The following is a 24,369-nucleotide window of genomic DNA, read 5'->3' on the forward strand; positions in this document are numbered from 1 at the left end:
GAAAACTACACAGTTTTCATCTGGTAGTTTAGCCACCCCTTAGGCCCTGTACAGGGCCAACTTCAGGCCAAAAGCTATAATAAGGAAGAAATTCCTTTCTCCCAACCTCCTTTAGTATCTGCTTGATTTTATTCATTTACCAGTGATTTCAGGGAATTGCAGTTTTAAAAATATTTTATTCTGAATTTATGTTTGTTATTTACAGGATACTTGATTCAATAGGAGTTACTCAACCATTACCAGAATCAGAAACTCTTCAACCACTTTGTAGAGTATGACCCCTTCACTATTATACAAAAGTCCTATCTTCTTTGAGGCTGTCTCCTTCAACCCTGTTGTCTACCAAAATTTTACCTAAGTCCCACCCTTTTTCTGTTAAAGAGGCACTTCAGCAGCCATGGACACGAGCTGTCCAAATAATTAGAAAGTACTCTGACTTTCTTCTCTTCCTGGGTCTTCTCCTTCACTGCATTTCAGCCACCACTCCTACAGCCCCACCCTAATTTATTCACCCTGAAATCTGAAAGACAAACTTTTCACTATGACCAAGATCTCTCAATCTCTCATTCTCCAGGATTACTCATCACCTCACTGCCAGCTGCCTGGGTATTAGCACTGTTTAACCAAGTCCTTAATGAATGTTCCAAGAAACGCAGAAATGATAGAAGGTCAAGTCTGTTTAAAACTTAAAGAAAAATTATTTTGTATTCTTTTGCTTCAGGCTTATGAGAAGCTTTGCAAGAAAAACAGCATGTCAGGGACAGTTTCCTGATGTTTCTTTTTTTTTTTTTTTTTGCTATCTAAAGACTTTTAATAGTAATAGGAAAGAAAGGTATTTATATTAAAACAATTCACCATAGGCAGTAACTTGAATCCCTTTCTTAAAAGAGTGTGAATTCAAGGAATTCCATAATTCCAAAAGGTTTTGTATCTGGGTCCTCTCTGTTCCAATCTGACACTATTCACTGTGCCACTGCCTGCTCTGGCTGGGGGCAGTTTTTTTTTTTTTTTTAATAATTTTATTTTTTTAATGGGGTGACATCAATAAATCAGGATACATATATTCAAAGATAACAAGTCCAGGGTATCTTGTCGTTCAATTATGTTGCATACCCATCACCCAAAGTCAGATTGTCCTCTGTCACCTTCTATCTTGTTTTCTTTGTGCTCCTCCTTCTCCCCCTTTCCCTCTCCCATTCACCCTCCCCCCCCATAACCACCACACTCTTAACAATGTCTCTTAGTTTCACTTTTATGTCCCACCTACGTATGGAATAATGCAGTTCCTGGTTTTTTCTGATTTACTTATTTTGCTTCGTATCATGTTATCAAGATCCCACCATTTTGCTGTAAATGTTCCGATGTCATCATTTCTTATGGCTGAGTAGTATTCCATAGTGTATATGTGCCACATCTTCTTTATCCAGTCATCTGTTGTTGGGCTTTTTGGTTGTTTCCATGTCTTGGCCACTGTGAACAATGCTGCAATAAACATGGGGCTGCATGTGTCTTTACTTATCAATGTTTCTGAGTTTTTGGGGTATATACCCAGTAGAGGGATTGCTGGGTCATAAGGTAGTTCTATTTGCAGTTTTTTGAGGAACCACCATATTTTCTTCCATAATGGTTGTACTACTTTACATTCCCACCAACAGTGGATGAGGGTTCCTTTTTCTCCACAGCCTCTCCAACATTTGCTATTACCTGACTTGCTAATAATAGCTAATCGAACAGGTGTGAGGTGGTATCTCATTGCAGTTTTGATTTGCATTTCTCTAATAGCTAAAGAAGATGAGCATCTTTTCATATATCTGTTGGCCATTTGTATTTCTTCCTGGGAGAAGTGTCTGTTCATATCCTCTTCCCATTTTTTTTATTGGATTGTTTGTTTGTTTGTTGTTGAGTTTTATGAGTTCTTTGTATATTTTGGATATTAGGCCCTTATCTGAGCTGTTGTTTGAAAATATCATTTCCCATTTAGTTGGCTTTCTGTTTATATTGTTATCAGTTTCTCTTGCTGAGCAAAAACTTCTTAGTCTGATGTAGTCCCATTCATTAATTTTTGCCTTCACTTCTCTTGCCTGTGGAGTCAAATTCATAAAATGCTCTTTAAAAGCCAAGTCCATGAGTTGAGTACCTATGTCTTCTTCTTTTATTTTTAAATAATTTATTTATTTTATTTTTTATTTTATTTATTCATTTTTAGAGAGGAGAGAGAGAGGGAGAGAGATAGAGAGAGAAGGGGGGAGGAGCTGGAAGCATCAACTCCCATATGTGCCTTGACCAGGCAAGCCCAGGGTTTCGAACCGGCGACCTCAGCATTTCTTTTTTTTTTTTTTTTTTTTTAATTTATTTTTTTATTTATTTATTTATTTATTTATTTTTTATTTTTTTATAATTTTATTTTTTTAATGGGGTGACATCAATAAATCAGGATACATATATTCAAAGATAACAAGTCCAGGTTATCTTGTCGTTCAATTATGTTGCATACCCACCACCCAAAGTCAGATTGTCCTCTGTCACCTTCTATCTTGTTTTCTTTGTGCCCCTCCCCACCCCCTATCCCTCTCCCATTCCGCCCTCCCCCCCGTAACCACCACACTCTTGTCAATGTCTCTTAGTTTCAGTATTATGTCCCACCTACGTATGGAATAATACAGTTCCTGGTTTTTTCTGATTTACTTATTTCGCTTCGTATCATGTTATCAAGATCCCACCATTTTGCTGTAAATGTTCCGATGTCATCATTTCTTATGGCTGAGTAGTATTCCATAGTGTATATGTGCCACATCTTCTTTATCCAGTCATCTATTGATGGGCTTTTTGGTTGTTTCCATGTCCTGGCCACTGTGAACAATGCTGCAATAAACATGGGGCTGCATGTGTCTTTACGTATCAATGTTTCTGAGTTTTGGGGATATATACCCAGTAGAGGGATTGCTGGGTCATAAGGTAATTCTATTTGCAGTTTTTTGAGGAACCACCATACTTTCTTCCATAATGGTTGTACTACTTTACATTCCCACCAACAGTGTATGAGGGTTCCTTTTTCTCCACAGCCTCTCCAACATTTGCTATTACCTGACTTGCTAATAACAGCTAATCGAACAGGTGTGAGGTGGTATCTCATTGCCGTTTTGATTTGCATTTCTCTAATAGCTAAAGAAGATGAGCATCTTTTCATATATCTGTTGGCCATTTGTATTTCTTCCTGGGAGAAGTGTCTGTTCATATCCTCTTCCCATTTTTTTTATTGGATTGTTTGTTTGTTTGTTGTTGAGTTTTATGAGTTCTTTGTATATTTTGGATATTAGGCCCTTATCTGAGCTGTTGTTTGAAAATATCATTTCCCATTTAGTTGGCTTTCTGTTTATTTTGTTATCAGTTTCTCTTGCTGAGCAAAAACTTCTTAGTCTGATGTAGTCCCATTCATTAATTTTTGCCTTCACTTCTCTTGCCTGTGGAGTCAAATTCATAAAATGCTCTTTAAAAGCCAAGTCCATGAGTTGAGTACCTATGTCTTCTTCTTTTATTTTTTAAATAATTTATTTATTTTATTTTTTATTTTATTTATTCATTTTTAGAGAGGAGAGAGAGAGGGAGAGAGATAGAGAGAGAAGGGGGGAGGAGCTGGAAGCATCAACTCCCATATGTGCCTTGACCAGGCAAGCCCAGGGTTTCGAACCGGCGACCTCAGCATTTCTAGGTCGACGCTTTATCCACTGTGCCACCACATGTCAGGCCCCTATGTCTTCTATGTACTTAATTGTTTCAGGTCTTATGTTTAGATCTTTGATCCATTTTGAGTTAATTTTCGTACAGGGGGACAAACTGTAGTCCAGTTTCATTCTTTTGCATGTGGCTTTCCAGTTTTCCCAGCACCATTTATTGAAGAGGCTTTATTTTCTCCACGGTGTGTTGTTGGCCCCTTTATCAAAAATTATTTGACTATATATATGTGGTTTTATTTCTGGACTTTCTATTCTGTTCCATTGGTCTGAGTGTCTATTTTTCTGCCAATACCATGCTGTTTTGATTGTCGTGGCCCTATAATAGAGTTTGAAGTCAGGTATTGTAATGCCCCCAGCTTCATTCTTTTTCTTTAGGATTGCTTTGGCTATTCAGGGTTTTTTATAGTTCCATATAAATCTGATGATTTTTTGTTCTATTTCTTTAAAAAATGTCATTGGAAGTTTGATGGGAATTGCATTAAATTTGTATATTGCTTTGGGTAATATAGCCATCTTGATTATATTTATTCTTCCTAGCCAAGAACAAGGTATATTCTTCCATCTCATTATATCTTTTTCGATTTCCCTTAACAATGGTTTATAGTTTGCATTATATAAGTCCTTTACATTCTTTGTTATGTTTATTCTTAAGTATTTTATTTTTTTTGTTGCAATCGTGAAGGAGATTATTCTTTTGAGTTCGTTCTCAATTGTTTCATTGTTGGCATATAGAAAAGCTATTGACTTCTGTATGTTAATTTTGTATCCTGCGACCTTACTGTATTGGCTTATTGTTTCTAGTAGTCTTTTTGTGGATTTTTTGGGGGTTTTGATGTATAGGATCATATCATCTGCAAAAAGTGATACCTTTACTTCTTCTTTTCCGATATGGATGCCTTTTATTTCTTTGTCTTGTCTGATTGCTCTGGCTAGAACCTCTAGTACCACATTAAATAAGAGTGGAGAGAGTGGACAACCCTGTCTTGTTCCTGATTTAAGGGGGAAAGCCTTCAGTTTAGTGCCATTTAATATGATGTTAGCTGATGGTTTATCATATATGGCCTTTATCATGTTGAGATATTTTGCTTCTATACCCATTTTGTTGAGAGTCTTAAACATAAAATTGTGTTGTATTTTATCAAAAGCCTTTTCTGCGTCTATTGATAAGATCATGTGGTTTTTGTTCTTTGTTTTGTTGATAAGGTGTATTACATTAACCGTTTTACGTATGTTGAACCATCCTTGAGATTCTGGGATGAATCCCACTTGATCATGATGTATTATTTTTTTAATATGTTGTTGTATTCGATTTGCTAGTATTTTGTTTAGTATTTTAGCATCTGTATTCATTAGAGATATTGGTCTGTAGTTTTCTTTTTTTGTGCCATCCTTGCCTGGTTTTGGTATGAGGGTTATGTTGGCCTCATAAAATGTGTTTGGAAGTATTGCTTCTTCTTCAAATTTTTGGAAGACTTTGAGTAGAATAGGAACCAAGTCTTCTTTGAATGTATGATAAAATTCGCTGGTATAGCCGTCAGGGCCTGGACTTTTATTTTTGGGGAGGTTTTTAATGGTTTTTTCTATTTCTTCTCTACTGATAGGTCTGTTTAGGCTTTCTGCTTCATCTTGACTCAGTCTAGGAAGGTTGTATTGTTCCAGGAATTTATCCATTTCTTCTAGGTTGTTGAATTTAGTGGCATAAAGTTTTTCATAGTATTCTACAATAATTCTTTGTATATCTATGGTGTCCGTGGTGATTTCTCCTCTTTCATTTTGGATTTTGTTTATATGAGTTCTTTCTCTTTTTTCCTTGGTAAGTCTTGCCAAGGGTTTGTCAATTTTGTTGATCTTTTCAAAGAACCAGCTCCTTGTTCTATTAATTTTTTCTATAGTTTTTCTGTTCTCTAATTCATTTATTTCTGCTCTGATTTTTATTATCTCCTTTCTTCGGCTGGTTTTGGATTTTCTTTGTTCTTATTTTTCTAGTTTTTTAAGGTGGGAAGTTAAGTGGTTCACTTGGGCTCTCTCTTGTTTGTTCATATATGCCTGAAGTGATATGAACTTCCCTCTTATCACTGCTTTTGCTGCATCCCATAGATTCTGATATGTCCTATTGTCATTTTCATTAGTCTGTATATATCTTTTGATCTCTGCACTTATTTATTCTTTGACCTATTCATTTTTTAAAAGTATGTTGTTTAGTTTCCACATTTTTGTGGGATTTTTTCCCTCTTTTTTGCAGTTGAATTCTCGTTTCAAGGCTTTATGATCAGAAAATATGCTTGGTACAACTTCGATTTTTCTGAATTTGCTGATGTTGTTTCTGTGGCCCAACATATGGTCAATTCTTGAGAATGATCCATGTACACTGGAGAAAAATGTATACTCAGTCACTTTGGGATGAAATGTCCTGTAGATGTCTATCATATCCAGGTGCTTTAGTGTTTTGTTTAAGGCCACTATGTCTTTGTTGATTCTCTGTTTGGATGACCGATCCAGAGCCGTCAGCGGTGTATTGAGGTCTCCAAGTATGATTGTATTTTTGTTAGTTTTTGTTTTAAGGTCAATAAGTAGCTGTCTTCTATATTTGGTGCTCCTTGGTTTGGTGCATATATATTAAAAATTGTTATGTCTTCTTGATTCAGTGTCCCCTTAGCCATTATGAAATGGCCATTTTTGTCTCTGAGTACTTTTCCTGTCTTGTAGTCAGCATTATCCGATATGAGTATTACTACACCTGCTTTTTTTTGGATGTTATTTGCTTGGAGTATTGTTTTCCAGCCTTTCACTTTGAATTTGTTTTTATCCTTGTTACTTAGATGAGTTTCCTGTAGGCAGCATACAGTTGGATTTTCTTTTTTAATCCATTCTACTACTCTGTGCCTTTTTATTGGTGAGTTTAATTCGTTTTCATTTAGTGTAATTATTGACACTTGTGAGTTCCCTATTGCCATTTTATAGATTGCTTTCTGTTAGTTTTGTGTCTTATTTGATCCTTCTCTTTCGTTTTTCTATCTTTTGTTTTTATTTGGTTGTATTCCATACATCTTTCCTCTGTTGCTATCTATTTTATCTCATGTGCTTCTGTGGTGGTTTTTTCAATGGTGGTTACCTTTGAGTAATGAAAAGGGTCCCTACCCTGTTCATTGTAGCGAACTATTTTGTGAGTACTTTTGCAATCTATTGTCCTTTGCTACTGTTAATCTCCATCTTCTCCCCCTCTTTCTTTTTGTTGTTGTCACAGTTTAAATTTGGTTTTATTTTGTTCTTCTTGGAGCTTTTACTTGTGGCTTTGTTTTTTTTTTTTGTTCTTTGTATCTGATTGGAGAACCCCCTTTAGTAATTCCTGGAGTGGGGGTTTTCTGATGATAAATTCCCTCATCTTTTCTGTATCTGTGAATGTTTTTATTTCTCCTTCATATTTGAAGGATAGCTTTGATGGGTATAGTATTTGTGGCTGACAGTTCCTCTCTTTCAGGAGTTTAAATATTGGGGTCCACTCTCTTCTAACATGTAGAGTTTCTGCTGAGAAATCTGATGATAATCTAATGGGCCTTCGTTTATATGTTGTATTCTTCTTTTCCCTGGCTGCCTTGAGAATTATTTCTTTGCCATTGGTTTGTGTCAATTTCATTATGATATGCCTTGGAGTAGGTTTGTTGGGGTTAAGAAAACTCAGAGTTCTGTTTGCTTCATGAATTTGAGGTTTTAGTTCTTTCCACAGGCTTGGGAAGTTCTCATCTATTATTTGTTTGAGTATGTTCTCCATTCCATTTTCTCTCTCTTCTCCCTCTGATATACCTATTATTCTTATGTTATTCTTTCTGATGGAGTCAGATAATTCTTGTAGGGCTATCTCATTTTTTTTAATTTTTGAGTCTCTTTCTTCTTCTCTCTGTTGTGCCTCAAGTTGCTTGTCTTCTATTTCACTAATCCTCTCTTCTATCTGACCTGTTCTATTAACTAAGCTTGTTACTTCTTTTTTCAGCTCGTAAATTGAGTTTTTCATCTCTGTTTGATTTGTTTTTAGAGTTTCAATTAACTTGGACATATATTCTTTGTGTTCATTGAGTTGTTTTCTGAGCTCCCTAAATTGCCTTTCTGTGTTTTCTTGTATATCTCAGAGAATTTTTAGGATTTCTATCTTGAATTCTCTGTCATTTAGCTCCAAGGTTTCCAATATATTAAATTTTTTCTTCATAGATTTTTCCTCATCTAGCTGTGTTACCTCTTTGTCTTTTGTATCCATGATATTCGATTTTCTCTTCCTTAATGGCATCTTAGGGTTGTTTTGTTGATAGTATTAATGAGATTTAATAAAGAATAAAAAGTTCAAAAAATAAAAAATCGAAAAGAGTTGTTTTTTTTAAAAAAATTAATAATAAAATAATGAAAAATAAAATAAAATAAAAATTTTTAAAAAAGGAAATTATTCCCCCCCCCTCTTTTTTTCCTCTCCTCTCCTCTCCCCTCTTTTTTGAGAAAATCTTGTGGTGAACTGTGAATTATAACAAACAATGCCTGTAATGGAGAGCCTGAATTGGGGAAAAGCAATAAAGGGGCAAAAAAAAAAAAAAAAAGAAAAAAAAGAAAAAAGAAGGGTGTATGGACACACCAAAAGCAAATAAGGAAGAAATTTGGGTCAAGAATAAAATGATTTGCTTTTAGGTGTTGGATGTCTAAGAGTTATGATGAGACGTATAAGAGGAAAACAGAAAAATGGGGGGACAAATTAAAAAATTACTATTGTATTTAGTAGAACAAGAACTAGATAAAATGGAAAGCCAGGGATGGGAGCACTGCTAGTGAGTTAAAAAGGTGAAGTAAAAACCCCCCAAAATGCCACAAACATAAGTTTGAGTCCCAGATAAGATAATTTGTTTGTTATTGAGGTTTGAATGAGAGGAGATGTAAAGGAGAAAGGAAGAAACTAATATAGAGGGAGAAAAGAAAGAGAGAGAGAAAAAAAAGAGGGAACCACTAAAAGAGGAAAAAAGATAAAAGAGGAGAGAGAGAGAGAGTTAAGGGTTTTGGAGTGCAATCCTCATAGAGAGAAAGGAAGAGGTGAGAAAAGATAATGGGAGATGTAACACTTATGGGTAGTGTAGTTCAAGGAGAGGAGAGAGTAAGACCGGTAGAGAGTTAATCTGCCAAATTGGAGGAGGAAAAAAAATATCAAGAATGAAGATAAGAGAAACAGACGAACAAATATAATAAAATGGGATAGGTTATAAAGTCTGCAGATTATTCTTGATTTTGAGAGGTTATCTTCTTGCTTTTTCTTTTCTCTCCCTCTTCCTGGTCGGTGACTCTGTACCCCGGGTTCTGCCCCTTTGGCACGCTCAGGTAGAGGTTTGCAGTTGATATGTTTCTATGGCAATGTCATGTATTGTGCTTTAGTCTCGTTGGCAGTCGAAGCTCATTAGCATTTATAGGCTCCGACAGTGAGAGAGTCTGTGTTCCTGGAGCCTTTCTCCTTGTCTTTCCTTCCTCAATTATTAGCCTGATAATCCAGCTATGGGGTTGCTGCTGCCTCTGCCTAGATAGTAAGAGGCTCAAAGAGCTGGCAACTCCCCACTCTATTTCCACTCAGCACAGGGCTCTGGGTAAGGCTCAGTCAGTCAGAGCTGCTAGCATAATCAGGCGGGGTTTCTGCCCAATCAAAGACCTCTGGCTCTGCCACTCTGTCCGGTAACACAGGCGAGTGCCCACTTCCGGGGTGCTTGGATGAAACTCTTGCTCACTATCTGTGCGCACAGACCAGGATATCCGGCCAGCAGTCTCAAGCTCTGAGTGAAACCCTCAACCGCATGGAAAAGTTGCAGCGTTGGAATTGGCTCTCGCTCCGTCCCATTGCGTGGCTTTTGCAAGGCGCTGGGTCGGCCCGAGATTCCACTTTGGCCCACACAAAGGCCCCTGACTCTGCCCCTCTGTGTGATAACACGGGCGCGCACTGTGAAGCACTCTGAGGAATCTCTCGCTCACTATCTGCGTGCGCAGACCAGGATATGAGGCTGTCCGCGTTTCCCTCTGAGTGAAACTCCCACCAGCACGGAAAATTTCCACCGTTGGAATTAATTCTCACTCCCTCCCGTGCACGGCTTTCCCAGGGTGCTGGGGCTGCCCAGAGATTCTGCTTTCGGCCCACAGAAAGGCCTCTGACTCTGCCTCTCTGTGGGGTAACACGGGCACCCACTCCTGGGGCTTAGGAGGAAATCTCTCGCCCACTAACTGCGCGCACGCCGACCAGGATATCGGGTAAAATCGCTGCCACGCTTGTCTTTCTTTGTTTGGGTTTGGCACGAGGGTTAGCTTGTATTGCCCAGGTTGCCACAGGATCAGTTTTTCCTCGGCTTGGATCTCCGTGCCACAGCCTGGTTCGGCCGTTTGTGCCGCGGCCTGGATCTATTCCCCCCCTTTGCCTGCCTCAGTTTCTATATTCACAGTTACCAGAGAAAGCTGCCCTGTTTAGGTTAGTGAGGAAGGTGGAGCATTTCTTACTCCCTATTTCCTTTGGGGTTTGGTTATATATTTAGCCAATTTTTCACTCGACCATACCTTCGGGTGTATTGCGAAGCATGTGGAGGCTCCAAGTATAGGTTTTTCTGTTTCTGGTTGAAGATCTTGTTGAGTTTTGGGGGAGATTTATCGGTATTGCTTCCTACCCTGCCATTACTCTGACGTCATCCTCCTGATGTTTCATGAAGAAGAAAAGTGAGTATTGGGAGTGCAAGGTGTGATAAGCATGAAATTCAGTCACACAAGGACATTTTCAGGCTCTAGCTTTAGCTGTGGATCCCAAAGCAACTCATTTCCCATTCCTTGGGCCTTATGAAACGTTTTTGGAAAACAGAAATGATGAAAGGAGCCTCATAGCCTTGCTGTGATGAGTTTATGTTCTTTAAAAGCTTCACATAAGATAATAAGTTAAATGAATAACATCACTAGTAGTACTGATAGATTTTTATATACTTAAGTTTAAAACAGGGAAGCTCACTTAAGATCCATATTTGGAAATGTTTTGAAACTATACTGCTCACAAAAGTTAGGGGATATTTTATCGCTTCAAATTCGTTTTGAAATATCCCCTAACTTTGTGAGCAGTATATTTAGGAGTGGTAGTCTCACAACACTGTGATTATACTAAATGTAACTGAACTGTTTGCTCTAAAGTGCTTGATTTTATGTTACATGACTTTCAACAATTAGAAAGGTTCTCATTTGGAGTGGAGTCATAAATTTCTGGCACACTTGTGAACATGAGCCAGGTTTATCCTGAGATTTTTGAGTCAGGCTGGGCACTAGAAGATCAAATGGTAATTGATGAAGTTGGTGGAGGGTACAGAATGTAGCTGTCGAATCCATTGGGTCTGTTTCAGACATCTCTCATGTCTAGGACTTGGCTTATGTGTTTACCTCTGCTGGACTGCCCTTCTCTCTTTCCCTACCTGGTGAACTCATCCCATGAGACCCAGTTCAAATGAAACCTCCTCTACAAAGCCTTCCCAATCCTCAAACTTAGTAGTATATTATTACTAATAATTACTAATTAATACTAATAGTACTGTTGAGGACTCTCCAACTAGAAATTCCTAGGAACAAGAACTGTGCCATGTTCCCCATGACCAAAGCTGAACTCATTATTTCTTCCCTGAAACCTGCTCCTGATTTGTGTCCCCAAACTAGGAAATGACACTATCATCTATCCTCCATACTGGACTGCTCCTTCACCCTTACTTCCATACAGCGAACATACAACCCAGTAAGAGTTCATTCTTCCTCTACATCAGTGGTCCCCAAACTCTGGGCCGTGGACCGGTTCCAGTCTGTGAGACATTTGGTACAGGTCTGCAGAGAAAGAATAAATAACTTACATTATTTACTTTTTATTTATATTTAAGTCTGAATGATGTTTTATTTTTTAAAAATGACCGAACTCCCTCTGTTACATTTGTCTAAGACTCAATCTTGACGCTTGCCTTGGTCACGTGATATGTTTATCTGTCCCACACTAAAGGCCGGTTCGTGAAAATATTTTCTGACATTAAACTTATCCGTGGCCCCAAAAAGGTTGGGGACCACTGCTCCACATCATTCTCCACCTCACCTACTCCTCCCCATCCTCATGGCCTCATCTCCTCTCTTACCTGGATGCCTAGAGCAGCCACTGCCTCAAATCCCAGTTTATAGTCTCATCTTCTACAAAAATCTGATAAATAATCCAGAAACTCTAATCTGACTAATTTTTCACTCTGCTTAAAACCCTTTATAGCTTTCTATTGCTCCAGACAAAATCCAACACTCCACCAAGTCACATAAGGAAGGCTTCATATGGTCTGACTCCTGCTGATGGCTCCAGTTCATGGGTTAACATTGTCCCCAGCTCTCTACACTATATGAGCTATTTGGGGCTCTCAGCTTTATACATGCCATTCTTCTGCTAAAAACTCTCCTTCATGGCACTCTCTTTTTTTCCATGGAAAATCCGTCTTTGCCCATTTGTGGCTTACCCTGAACCTACAGGGTTGACTGGGTGCCATGTCTGGGCTCCTATAGCTCCCTAGGCCCCCTTTCAGGCCCTCACCCATCTTCTTGTGTCTCCCTATTCCACCATGACCCCTCTGCTGGTTTCCTACATCCCACTCTGTCCCTTTGTCTCTTTCTTCTCACCCCAGCAGTGTTCATTCTGAGCTGTCACTGTCTTGTAACAATTCTGTCTCCCTTCTGGAGTGAAAGCTCCATGAGATCAGGGCCCAGTGCTGCCTTGGTGACCTCTCTGTCCTCACTATCACCTAGCTGGCAAATTATTAGGTTCTGTGAACACTAGTTGAATGACTGTTAAATTTGTTGAGTGGCTTAGGAGTCTGGTAGTGGGTGGAAGTGATACTATGTCAAAGAGAACCTTCTGAGAGAATGTTTATATTGATTTAATGGGAGTGACTTACCTCAAAATCTTTTACGGAGTCTTTTTCTAGTTAGTGTGAACCTTTAAAACTGAAGGAAATAAATATTCTGAAAAATACGAGAACTACTTGTTTTTGTAAGAAGGAGAAGAGTTGCATCAGGACTGTGATTGAATCCAAACATAAACAGCTCAAGCAGATCTCAGATGCTCATGTGTATATAATGTGGCCCATTTTCTTCCAGACTACACCAGATGCACACAAAAACATCCATGCACTCATACACAGTCACCCATTGTACATATATACACACATATCTGAATACAGAATCACACATCAGGTTAGATATAAGTAGGTGGTGCCCAACAGGCATATCCCAAAGCATGTATTCTGGTCACCCACAGACATACACAGAGATTGGTGTGCACTCAGGCACACTAGCAAGGACACACACAGACAGAGCCTGATATGCACTCACACAGATATGTATGGAGGAGCATAAACAGGTATGGATACCCACTTATGCACTAAGTCACACTCCACAAAAACGAGTGCAGACATGAATTCATATAGCAATGTGGATGTACTAACATACATGCACACAGACATGCACAGACATCCCAAGCATGTACCCAGAATGACACATGTATACAGATGTCCAAATACAATAAACATGACAGGGGTATGTAGGAGAAGCCACTGGATAAAATGACAAAGGCATAACAAGAACCAGGAACAGGCTGACCAAGGGTGACACAGTGGATAGAGCATCGACCTGAGATGCTAAGGATCCAGGTTTGAAGCCCCACGTTTGTTGGCTTGAGTGCGTGCTCATCTGGCTCATCAACTTGAGCACTGGTTTGAGTGTGGGATCATAGACATGACCCCACGGTTGCTGACTTGAAGCCCAAGGTCGCTTGTTGGCTTGAGCAAAGGGTCGTTGGCTGAGCTGTAACTCCCTGATCAAAGCACATGTGAGAAAGCAATCAATGAAGAACTAAGGTGCTGAAACAAAGAATTGATGCTTCTCCTCTCTTTCCCTTCTTGTCTTTCTTTCCCTCTCTGTCTCTGTCTCTTTCATTAAAAAATGATAGAAAAAAAGAAAAAAGCGAACCAGGAGCACACAATACAATAGAAGGGCAGGCTGACTTGCGGAGAGGAGAAAGAGAAATAAACAATGAGATTGAGATAGAGAAGGATAGAGGGGCAATGTTTTATGCAGGGCTCTGTGCCCATCCAGGACACTCCGAGGCCCTACCCATGACCCACACTTCTTCAGAAACTGCCTAATTTATAATCCCTCCAGGAGGCCACCCAGAAGATCAGTTTCTTATTCAGACTCAGCTGCATTGAGATAAAAATGGGAAAGAGGTTCCCACACAACTTTCTCTCTCTGCCTCCTTTGCCAAAGGAAAAGCTGGGGAAAATTTAGACCAAATAATGTAAAAGCCAGAAGTGTGGTTAGCAAAGCTCTCCCCTATCTTCTTCATCTCACGGATTAATAACAAGAACAACTAATATTTACTGAGTATTTACTGCTACATATATTACATGCATTAACCCATTGACTCCTCACTAAAATTGCCAGAGAGGTGATGGTACTGTCATTGACCCCATAAACTCAGCGAGATTAGGTTACCTGTTCAAGGTCACACAACAAAGAAAAGATAAGAGGCTAGAATTCCAATTCATGTGTTAATCTTGCTCTTACCTTGAACCATCCTCAGACATGGAAACTGACAGCCAACGAGGGGAAGAGATTTGTCTGGATTCAGTACTAGCTCTTTCCTGAATTCTATCCTGGGCCACTGCACACTGGTGTGTGTCCTGCCTCAGGGAGGTAAGGTATGTGATCTCTCATTCCATATTCCTGGATCAGAGACCAGGCCAAACTTGACCTCAAGTAATCCTCCAAGTCTTAGCCCCTCCATTATCCCCACCCCCTCATGTCAGGTTGTATAATTCTTCAGGGACCATCCTGATGCCGACTTCACTGAGAAACAAATTACCAAAGTCCTACCTGCCTTCTTTTCAAAGAACAAATGGAAAAAGGAAGGGTCTAGGCTTGCAGGCAGCCCAGGTGTAGGGATGGAAACTAGACTTTTGGTGGCAAACATGCAATAGGGTATACAAATACTTAATTATAATGTTGTACACATGAAAGTTATATAATGTTCTTAGCTAGGGTTACTTCATTAAAAAAAATAGAGAGATTATCGGATTGCTACCGGCCAAACCTGTGCTAATCCTCCTTCCCTCCTCTTTCCCTCCAAAACCAACAAATGGCTTTTTTTCTTTCTGCTTTTTTTTTCTATCCTTTGCTATCCCTACCTACAAGTCTCAGAGCTCAGGGGCTTAGAATGCTCTGAGCAAGATGCCAGTCCTGGGAGTGCCAACCTCACCCAAATGCACTCACCAAAGATTAGAAGTGGCACCTGAGCAGGGTGACCCAAATGTCAGAGCCTGCCCAGTGCCTAGCTGCGGCCCCACTCAGGCCCATATAGGGTTGATCTCAACACTCACCTGGTGCTCATGCTAGAGCCTGCTGGGACCAACCTCAGTGCCTACATGGTGCCTGCCTTATGCCTTCTGGAAGCCAGGCTCAAGAGGTACCTGGAAATACTCTCAGAGACCTTTTGACACAAGATGTGGCTGTATTATTGTTATCATGGTATCAAGCTCACTGTCAACTGATTTTCAATCGTAGTGTCTACCTGGAGAAAAGCTTAATGCCCGCGTAACACACCTCTCTCCCTAGGGCTACCCGATGCCAATAGCAAAATCTGCCGATGCTGATGACAATCTCAGCACCCACCTGCTGCTAAACTTGGTCTCCACTTGGTGGCCATGGTGGGCTAGCCTAGTCAATGGAGAAAGAAGGAGAGAGGATTCAAAGCCCAGCTCCATCACCTATTACCTGTGACCTCCAGCAAGTGGCTTTATGAAGTCTTAGTCTTCTTAACTGCAAAGTAAGGATGATAATGACCCAATCCCATTCTTATAAATATTGGTAAAATCTTGCATACAGACTCAGTCTCCACAAATAGTATTCACCACGGGTAGTTGTCTTTATCATTAAGAATGTCAGTGAGGGAAGAACAGCAGACTCACGCATCCTTTCTCTACTTTCTCCCTTAGCATCTCAAGACCCGCTTCTATTTTGACACTGAAGCTCACCCAAATCTCTCCTGTTATAGTTCCCTCTGCCTGCTAATAGCAGCTCTTACAAGTCAGAAATTGCCCCCAAAGTGGACTTCTTGCACCTTCGCATATGACCTTTCTATTGGTGGGAAACTTAATCCCAGAAAGGGCATGCATATCCCCTGGCCACTGCCTGTTTTCTGTCCTCAGTTTACCCATATATAAAATGAGAAACCTTATCACAATAACAATAGAAATGATACAGTCAATTTAGTGTGCTTCCCTAAAGATCTGGGTAGGAAACCAGTGTGGCTTTCTATAAATTATAACCCTTCAGACCTTTGGGATATCTTTTGTACTGTATGTTGGTTGTCATTACAATTTCCCAGGTCCAGGTCCATTCTCCTGTCATCTAGACCATAAGTTACTCTTCTCCAGTTCTGTGGCAGATTGCACTGAAATGCCACTCTAGTCTTCTATTTCATTTTCTACCATAGACGGAGAGTTGTTGACTTCCCAGCCCAACCTTGCTTTGACATTCCAATGAAGATTCTGGGAATCAAGAAGCAGTACTGAGTCCAAAACAAAAGCAAGTCAAGATCTGGGGTCATGAACTGATTCTACAATCCAGCTGGACTTTTCATATATTTTCCCTCCCTGGAAGCCTACATCCACTGCTGGGGTGCTTTTCACTTCAAGCCCCTCAAATCCATTCCCGGGAATCTCCCATTCTGAGACCTAGAAACCTATGTCTCTCTTACGTAAAAGACCTCGAAATCCACAGCTTCACAACCTATCTCATTTCTATGCCCCTAAATTTTTGATTCTTCTCTACTGAAACCCCAAAGTCCACAACTTTCAGATCTCTTCTTAAACACCAAATCCCAAGTTCAGCGGCTCACTTCTAGAAATATTCCAGAACCTTCAGTTGTGAAATTTGTCTACTGTCCTTTCAAGTACACAGCCCTGAACTAGCTCCTCGGGAGAGGCCACAAATTCAGTCCCAGGCACACTTCCTACTCATCTTCCCTGGAGTCTCTTCTTCTTCTGTTGCTGGCTATATCCCAAGGTGGGTGTGAGCAAGGCTGAGGGTGTAATTAAGAGGTGAAATGAAACTCTTATATAATCAGGACTGTTACATAATCAGGTGAAATGAGACAGTTACAAAATCTGCCCTTCCTTGCAAGTAAAGGCAAACCATTCCAGCAATCACCATCTGACCATCACTGTTAGTACCATCATGATGGTCTCAGGGCTGCTTCTGGTGGCTTTGCTGGCCTGCCTGACTGTAACGGTCTTGATTTCTGTCTGGCGGCAAAGGATATTCTGGAAAAAGCTGCCACCTGGTCCCCCTGCATTGCCCTTCATTGGGAACTACCTGCAGCTGAACACAGAGCAGATGTGCAACTCCCTCATGAAGGTAATACAAAGCATAGAGATGGGTGGTAAGGTGGCTCTAGATCATTGTGGCAAGGTGTTGGCAAAGTTGGACAGAAATTATAGGTAGGGGGAGAGTTGAAGTCTTAGCATTAGGCTCTTAGCCAAGAAAAATCAGATCTTAGGATGTTCAGTCTCTTGATTGTCAGAGTCTGGGAAAAATTAATCTGAGTGTAAAAATGAGACGGCACTTGATCACAAGGGTGCAGGCTTTATTAGAGAAGAAAGACATGCTGGGGCACTCTACCAGGGGAAGTGCACCAGTACAAGCTAGGGGGACTAATTACATGGGGTCAAGAAAAATTTCAAGCATGTGGGTGTTGAATCAAAAGTCCTGGTATGTCTGGAGTCCCTCCTTGGGCTGGCTTGTCAACTTTTTGGAATTCCTCTGTCTCAGGGGCGATAGTCCAGTAAGGGTGAGGTCTGACAGATAAGTGGAATATCAAGAGGGCAGTTTGGAATGCACATATCTATCACTTAGTCTGGGAGGTCTGGGTACAGAGCCAGTTTAGAGTTGGGGCTGCTCCCTTTAACCACCCCACCTCCTCCATCAGATCAGTGAATGCTATGGTCCAGTGTTCACAGTTTACCTGGGCCGACGGCCAGTTGTGGTGCTGTGTGGATATGAAGCTGTGAAGGAGGCTCTGTTGGACCAGGCAGAGGAATTCAGTGGGCGAGGCGTGCAGGCCACCTTTGTTGGCTCTTCAAAGGATATGGTGAGGAGGACCCGGGATAGGAAAATGTTGTCAATCATACTTGATGGCCTCAGTTTCCCCAGGATTCAACTCCCAACTCACCCACTTACTCAAGGTTGTGGAAGGGTCCTTCCTTTGGTCTCTTCTGTCCCCATCCCTGTTTACCCCTTGTCCTCTTTAGCTTGTCTTAGTGTTTCTGCATCTCCCTGCTTCACTCTGCCTATCTCCCTGTTCTCTCTCGCTAGACATCTCTTATTTCTCTGCATTTCTTAGAAGCTCTTGGGATTTTTGCTTTGGTGCCCCTTTCCTCTATGTCCATGTGTCTTTTTGTCTTTCTCAGCTTCTGTACTTCTCATGTTTCTCTCTCCCTTTCCCTGCCTTTTTTTTTCTTTGTCTTAGAATCTCACATTGTTTCTGCTTCAAAATCTTTATGCCACCATCTCCTGGTAACAGTACTCCTCTCTACAGACCCTCTTTGTGTCTCTGTATATATTTTTCTCTTTTCTCCTGCTCTGTTTAAAAATCCTTTCCAATTTTTATTTCTACCTCCTAGATCTTCACATCTCCCTCTCTCCCCTTTTTCCCTCCTCTATCTCTTTCTCTCTGTCTTCATGTCAGTGTTCCTGCATCTCTGTTTCTTTGTGCATCTGTCTTGCCCCTTTTCTTCTGATTTTCTTCCAACTGTTTTCTATCTCTTTCTGTATTTTTCTGATTCTAAGTATTTTCTTTTTCTCCCTCTCTCTTCACCTCCACTCCCTTTCAACTTGCCCCTCTCTGCTCACTCTCAACTCCTACACTCCTTCCCCAGGTGTGACGTTCAGCAGTGGGGAGTGTGCTAAGCAGCTCCATCGGTTCTCCATTGTCACACTGCGGGACTTTGGCATGGGGAAGCGAGGCATCCAGGAGCACATTCAGGAAGAAGCAGGCTTTCTCATTGAGACTCTTCAGGGAACACGTGGTGAGCTGGGGACTCTAGAGTAGAGAGCAGGGAAACACCCTGTATTCAAATATGCATTCTGGTTTGGGAAGAAAACTAGGCTGTGGGAAGGTGTTCATAGAATTCTCAAACTGCCATCAGAACACCAAGTAAAATCTCCCTCAAATCCCTTCTCTCCCCAACCTACCCCACATTACGGTGACTTCATTGATCCTACCTTCTTCTTGAGAGGAACCGTCTCCAATGTCATCAGCTCCATTGTGTTTGGAGATCGCTTTGACTATGAGGACAAAGTGTTCCTGTCAATGCTGAGCATGATGCTTGGAAGCTTCCAGTTCACAGCTACACCCACAGGACAGATAACCGGTCCAAACATGGCTCCACTGTGACCCTGCCACAACTGCTCCCCTGCACAGACACAGGTGCCCCAAACTCCTATCTTCCTCCACACAGTCTCCTCAAAACCAGCTGTCTCATTTGGGCAATGCAGCAGTTGTGCAGGAACCCAAGACAGGTGCCCAATATCCAGGTTCAAATACCTAAATATCTCAACAAAAAAAAGAAGGGAAGGAAGGGAAAAGAAAGGAAGGTAAAGAAAGGGAAGGGGCTGGAAAGGAAAAGAAGAGAAAGTCAGGGAAGGGAAGAGAAATAAAGGAAAAAGAACGGGAGGGCAAGGAAAGGAAGGAAATAAATAAATCAGGATAAGTGACCCAATCCATCTCGTCTAATTGGACTGGGGCTCTCATACTTAACTCATGGAAATTAAGACATCTATTTCCATACAGACCTATCTAAATACCTAAACACCTAGACAGGTGCCTTTAACCAGTGCTTCCCTTGCCTCAAACAGGTCCCACTCCCATCAGGTGATGTCCACAAACCACTGTCCTCTTCCCTTCTTCTCTCCCACCCTCAGCTCTATGAGATGTTCTACTATGTGATGAAACACTTGCCAGGACCACAGCAACAGGCATTTAAGGAACTGAAGGCACTGGAGGACTTTATAACCAAGAAGGTGGAGCAGAATCAACGTACACTGGATCGCAACTCCCCTCAGAACTTCATTGACTCCTTCCTCATCCACATGCAGGAGGTACATGTCAGCAGCCAGTGCAGAGAAGTCTCAGGCCAAGAAGAGGGAAATCCTGCTGGAGGTAGGGAAGAACAGAGGCTCATTCAGATTACTCCTTCTCATCATATTAATCATCACAACCTAAATTATAATTGACCATTAGTGTTGTCTCTACTAAGCCCTTTCTTATGGGCAGGACTGTGCATACAAATCATAATAACAAGCACATCTATAATACTACTGAGCACCAGGCACTATTTTAAGAACTTTACTGTATTCTCCTATTTAACACTCACACCAGCTCTTGGAGGAGGCTCTGCTATGACTCCAATTTTAACAATGAGGAAACTGAGGCCAAGAGTGTATAACAGCTATGCCTGAGGTCACACAGTGAGAAAGCAGTTGAACCTAGCTCAGACACAGGTCTCTCAGACTCTAAGGCCAGTACATTCAGCAACTATGCTCTTACCTTTCATATCAGAAATGACGGTGTGAACAGGTGACCTGGCTTTATATATGACCTTGGAGGGTCCCTGCCCAAATCTGGATGTGGATCTCCTTTCTGTGAAGAAAGGAGATGGGGCTTTACAGAATATGAAGTTCAAGGTAAATGGATCATGAAGTGGCTTCAACGAGATTTTTACTGAAAGAATAGGATGCTGTTACTTAAAATTATCTGTGTCAGAAAATGTCTCTCTTCAGCTCCCTGACATATTCTATCATGGTATCTCTGTCCTTCGCATGCACTGTATCTCTCTCTGTTCCTCCGCTTCTAAGTATTTCCACAGTTAAAAAGTGAAACTAAGCTGATAATGAAAGGATAGATAATCTGCTGGGTAAAGAATATGAAAAGACCATTTGGTGCAGAGCCAGAAGCCTGGGCAAAGGCCTGACAGAATTAGGTACCTCTTCCTACTTTTGGTCTGGTCTACAGGAGATGGGTCCAAAGTGAAAACCCCAGAAAGACCTTGAGAGCAAGGGGGAGTGGGCTTGGCCTGAAGCAGTCTCTCCTTGCAGGAACAGAAGAATCCCAACACAGAGTTCAATGTGAAGAACCTGGTGATGACAGCACTTAGCCTTTTCTTTGCGGGTACCGAGACAGTCAGCACAACCCTGCGTTATGACTTTCTGCTGCTAATGAAGCACCCAGATGTGGAGGGTAAGGCTAGAGGGAGCAAGGAAGTCAGGGCCACAGACCCTCAAAATTCCTCTGAGGCCACTGCAATGTTCCCACTTCTCTCAAATCCCTGGACCCTCAGACACACACTGCTAACCAGAGCTGAGGTGAGAATATTCAGCTAACAGGCACCAACCAAGTTTCATCAGTTGTTAAAATATTGAAGATATATGAACTTACTGGTAAATGACTGCTGCATTGAGTCCACTAAGTGCCTACTATCTGCCCCTCCACTCCTCCCTCAGAACTTTCCCCAAAATCTGGTGCAACCAGGTTAACAGGACCCTGCACCAACAATGCTTAGACCAAACTGTTTTGAATGATCTACAGTATGTCACACATGGATGTCATGCATGTAATACATCCAGTTATACTTATTTGACATATTATTCTCATGTCAAGACCCCTACATACCTAAAAATATGCCTCTTTATTCCCCAGCCAAGGTCCATGAGGAGATTGACCGGGTGATTGGCAAGAACCGTCAGCCCAAGTTTGAAGACCGCACCAAGATGCCCTACACAGAGGCGGTGATCCACAAAATCCAAAGATTCGGAGACATGCTCCCTATGGGATTGGCCCGCAGAGTCACCAAAGACACCAAGTTTCGGGATATCCTCCTCCCTAAGGTCCTGCTTTTGCTCAACTTAGCTGGACCTCTAACCTGCTCCCTGTTACCCAGCATCCCATCTTCCTGAGAATCTTCTCAGCCCCTGTCCCACTACCCCAACCAAAAACTTACCCCATCTTGTGTCCCTTTAGAGACACTCAAAATTTATACCTTCCCAAGGCCTCTTGCCTCAGAGAATATGAACCCCATGTCCCCCAAAACTCCTGTCTCAAGAGACATGAACCTCACTTCCTCAAGACTTCCTACCTCAGGGACAGCTCACATGTCCCCAAACATCCTTCTTTAGAGACATGAACCCCTTGTTCCTTAAGCCTTCTACCTGAGGAGACACAGACCCCATATTCCCCAAACTTCCTGTCTCAGGAATGTAGATGTCATGCCCCTGTACGTTCCTCCCTCAGAGAGGACCCTGCCTCTCCTGCCTCCCACTCCTTCTTACCTAGAGCATCCGAATCCTCCCTTTAAACCTGTGCACTTTCAGCATACCCTTTCTCCCTCCACTGTATCAAATGACCTTTCTTTTCCCCAACAGGGCATTGAAGTGTTTCCTATGTTGTGGTCAGTGCTAAAAGACCCCAAGTTCTTCTCCAGTCCTAGAGATTTCAACCCCCAGCATTTCCTAGAGGAGAAGAGGCAATTTAAGAAGAATGATGCTTTTGTGCCCTTCTCCATTGGTAAGAGACCACTGTCTGTTGCCAAGTCACCAGTCACACCAACAAGGACCTCCATCATCCCAGCTCCTCTCTCTGAGGTGTAGCATAGTATCTTCCTCCAGCTTGGAAGTCCCTCTAACGATCCACCCTACAGCCAACCAACTGCAATTCCCACAACTACTAAAGTTTTAATCCTAGAAAAAAAGAAGAGGAGTGATTGTACCCATTTCAGGGATGGTAAAAATCAAGACCCATAGTGAGTCAGAGACTTGTCAAAGGTCACTTAAATTCTTCAGATTCCTGAGAAGGAGATGATAGCACAGCGGCCGTATTGGGGTGTTTGGGAGAAAGGGTCATTTAACATTTCTATTGCTACAGCCTGGTATGGTATTCCCCTACATCAGGGGTCCCCAAACTACAGCCTGCGGGCCACACACGGCCCCCTGAGGTCATTTATCCGGCCCCCGCCACACTTCTGGAAGGGGCACCTTTTTCATTGGTGGTCAGCATCCATATCCTGTGCTCCTGGAATACTGTATGTAGCAGTATCGCTCACGTACAGTACTACTTCCGGTCACGTGGGATGCATGCCTCCCGGCTCCAGAAGAGCGTCATATCACTTGTTATGGCTAGCAGTGACAAATATGGAACCGGACATTGACCATCTCATTAGCCAAAAGCAGGCCCATAGTTTCCATTGAAATACTGGTCAGTTTGTTGATTTAAATTTACTTGTTCTACATAAAAACGAGACTAAGAGACATGGACAAGAGTGTGGTGGTTACCAGGGGTGGGGGGAGGGAGGACATGGTAGGGAGGGAGGGAGAGAGTTAGGGGGAGGGGAAGGGGCACAGAGAACTAGATAGAGGGTGGCGGAGGACAATCTGACTTTGGGCGAGGGGTATGCAACATAATTTAATGACAAAATAACCTAAACATGTTTTCTTTGAATATATGTACCCTGATTTATTAATGTCATCCCATTACCATTAATAAAAATTTATTTAAAAAAATTTACTTGTTCTTTATTTTAAATATTGTATTTGTCCTGTTTTGTTTTTTTACTTTAAAATAAGATATATGCAGTGTGCATAGGGATTTGTTCATAGTTTTTTTTTAATAGTCTGGCCCTCCAACAGTCTTGAGGGACAGTGAACTGGCCCCCTGTGTAAAAAGTTTGGGGACCCCTGCCCTACATCCCATGTACAGGGGAAATTGAGGCTCAGAGAGGATTAGAGACTTCCGAAAGTCTCTCAAGCCACTATATTCCATCTCCTCCTTCCTGGGAGAATACAGCTGGGCAATGGCAGAGGAGACTGTTGGCGGTGAGATCAAGCCTCACCCTGTCTTTCTCACCCTGTCTTTTCAGGAAAGCGGTACTGCTTGGGAGAAGGCATGGCTAGAATGGAACTCTTTCTCTTCCTCACCACCATCATGCAGAACTTCCACTTCAAGTCCCCTCAGTCACCCCAGGTCATCGATGTGTCTCCCAAACACGTGGGCTTTGCCACCATTCCACCAACCTACACCATGAGCTTCCTGCCCCGCTGAACCAGAGCTGCCACAGTGTAGAGCTAGTGGGAGGAGCAAATGGAGAGGGCAGGGCCTTAGAGGGGCAGGAGGGAGAGGCTCTAAGGAGCAGTGGAGCTAAGGATGGGGCTGGGTTGGAGGAAAGAAAAGTGCAAGGTGAATAGAAGAGGAAGGAGAAACAGAAGGGCTATGTGTTCACCTTATTAGAGAGATAAATCCTTCATAGCTGGGAGGAGGGGAAGAGAAACCTTACATTATACTGTGAATGATAATAATAATAGAAGCTATTTTTTATTGAGAAAATACTTTGTGTCAGCTTTATGCTAAAAGCGTTGCACTTTCACCTCCCGTAATGCTTACAACCTATGCGACCAGAATGATGTTCATAATCATTTTACTGGTTACACACCTGAGAGTCAGAAAGTTTAATTTTCTCTCTGGGATCCCACAGAACACAGT

General features: G+C 41.7%; 1 protein-coding gene across 1 annotated transcript; it reads left to right on the forward strand.

The window, feature by feature from the left end:
* The first annotated feature begins 19,766 nt into the window (after window positions 1-19,766).
* Window positions 19,767-24,078, forward strand: LOC136312665 (cytochrome P450 2A13-like). Its single transcript, XM_066242371.1, has 5 exons — window positions 19,767-19,940; window positions 20,937-21,078; window positions 21,538-21,725; window positions 22,260-22,401; window positions 23,750-24,078. The coding sequence occupies exons 1-5, from the start codon at window positions 19,773-19,775 to the stop codon at window positions 23,929-23,931; spliced, it is 822 nt and encodes a 273-aa protein (XP_066098468.1). The 5' UTR covers window positions 19,767-19,772; the 3' UTR covers window positions 23,932-24,078.
* Window positions 24,079-24,369: the final 291 nt, after the last annotated feature.

Source organism: Saccopteryx bilineata, chromosome 9, assembly GCF_036850765.1.
Source record: "Saccopteryx bilineata isolate mSacBil1 chromosome 9, mSacBil1_pri_phased_curated, whole genome shotgun sequence".
Classification (NCBI taxonomy): domain Eukaryota; kingdom Metazoa; phylum Chordata; class Mammalia; order Chiroptera; family Emballonuridae; genus Saccopteryx; species Saccopteryx bilineata.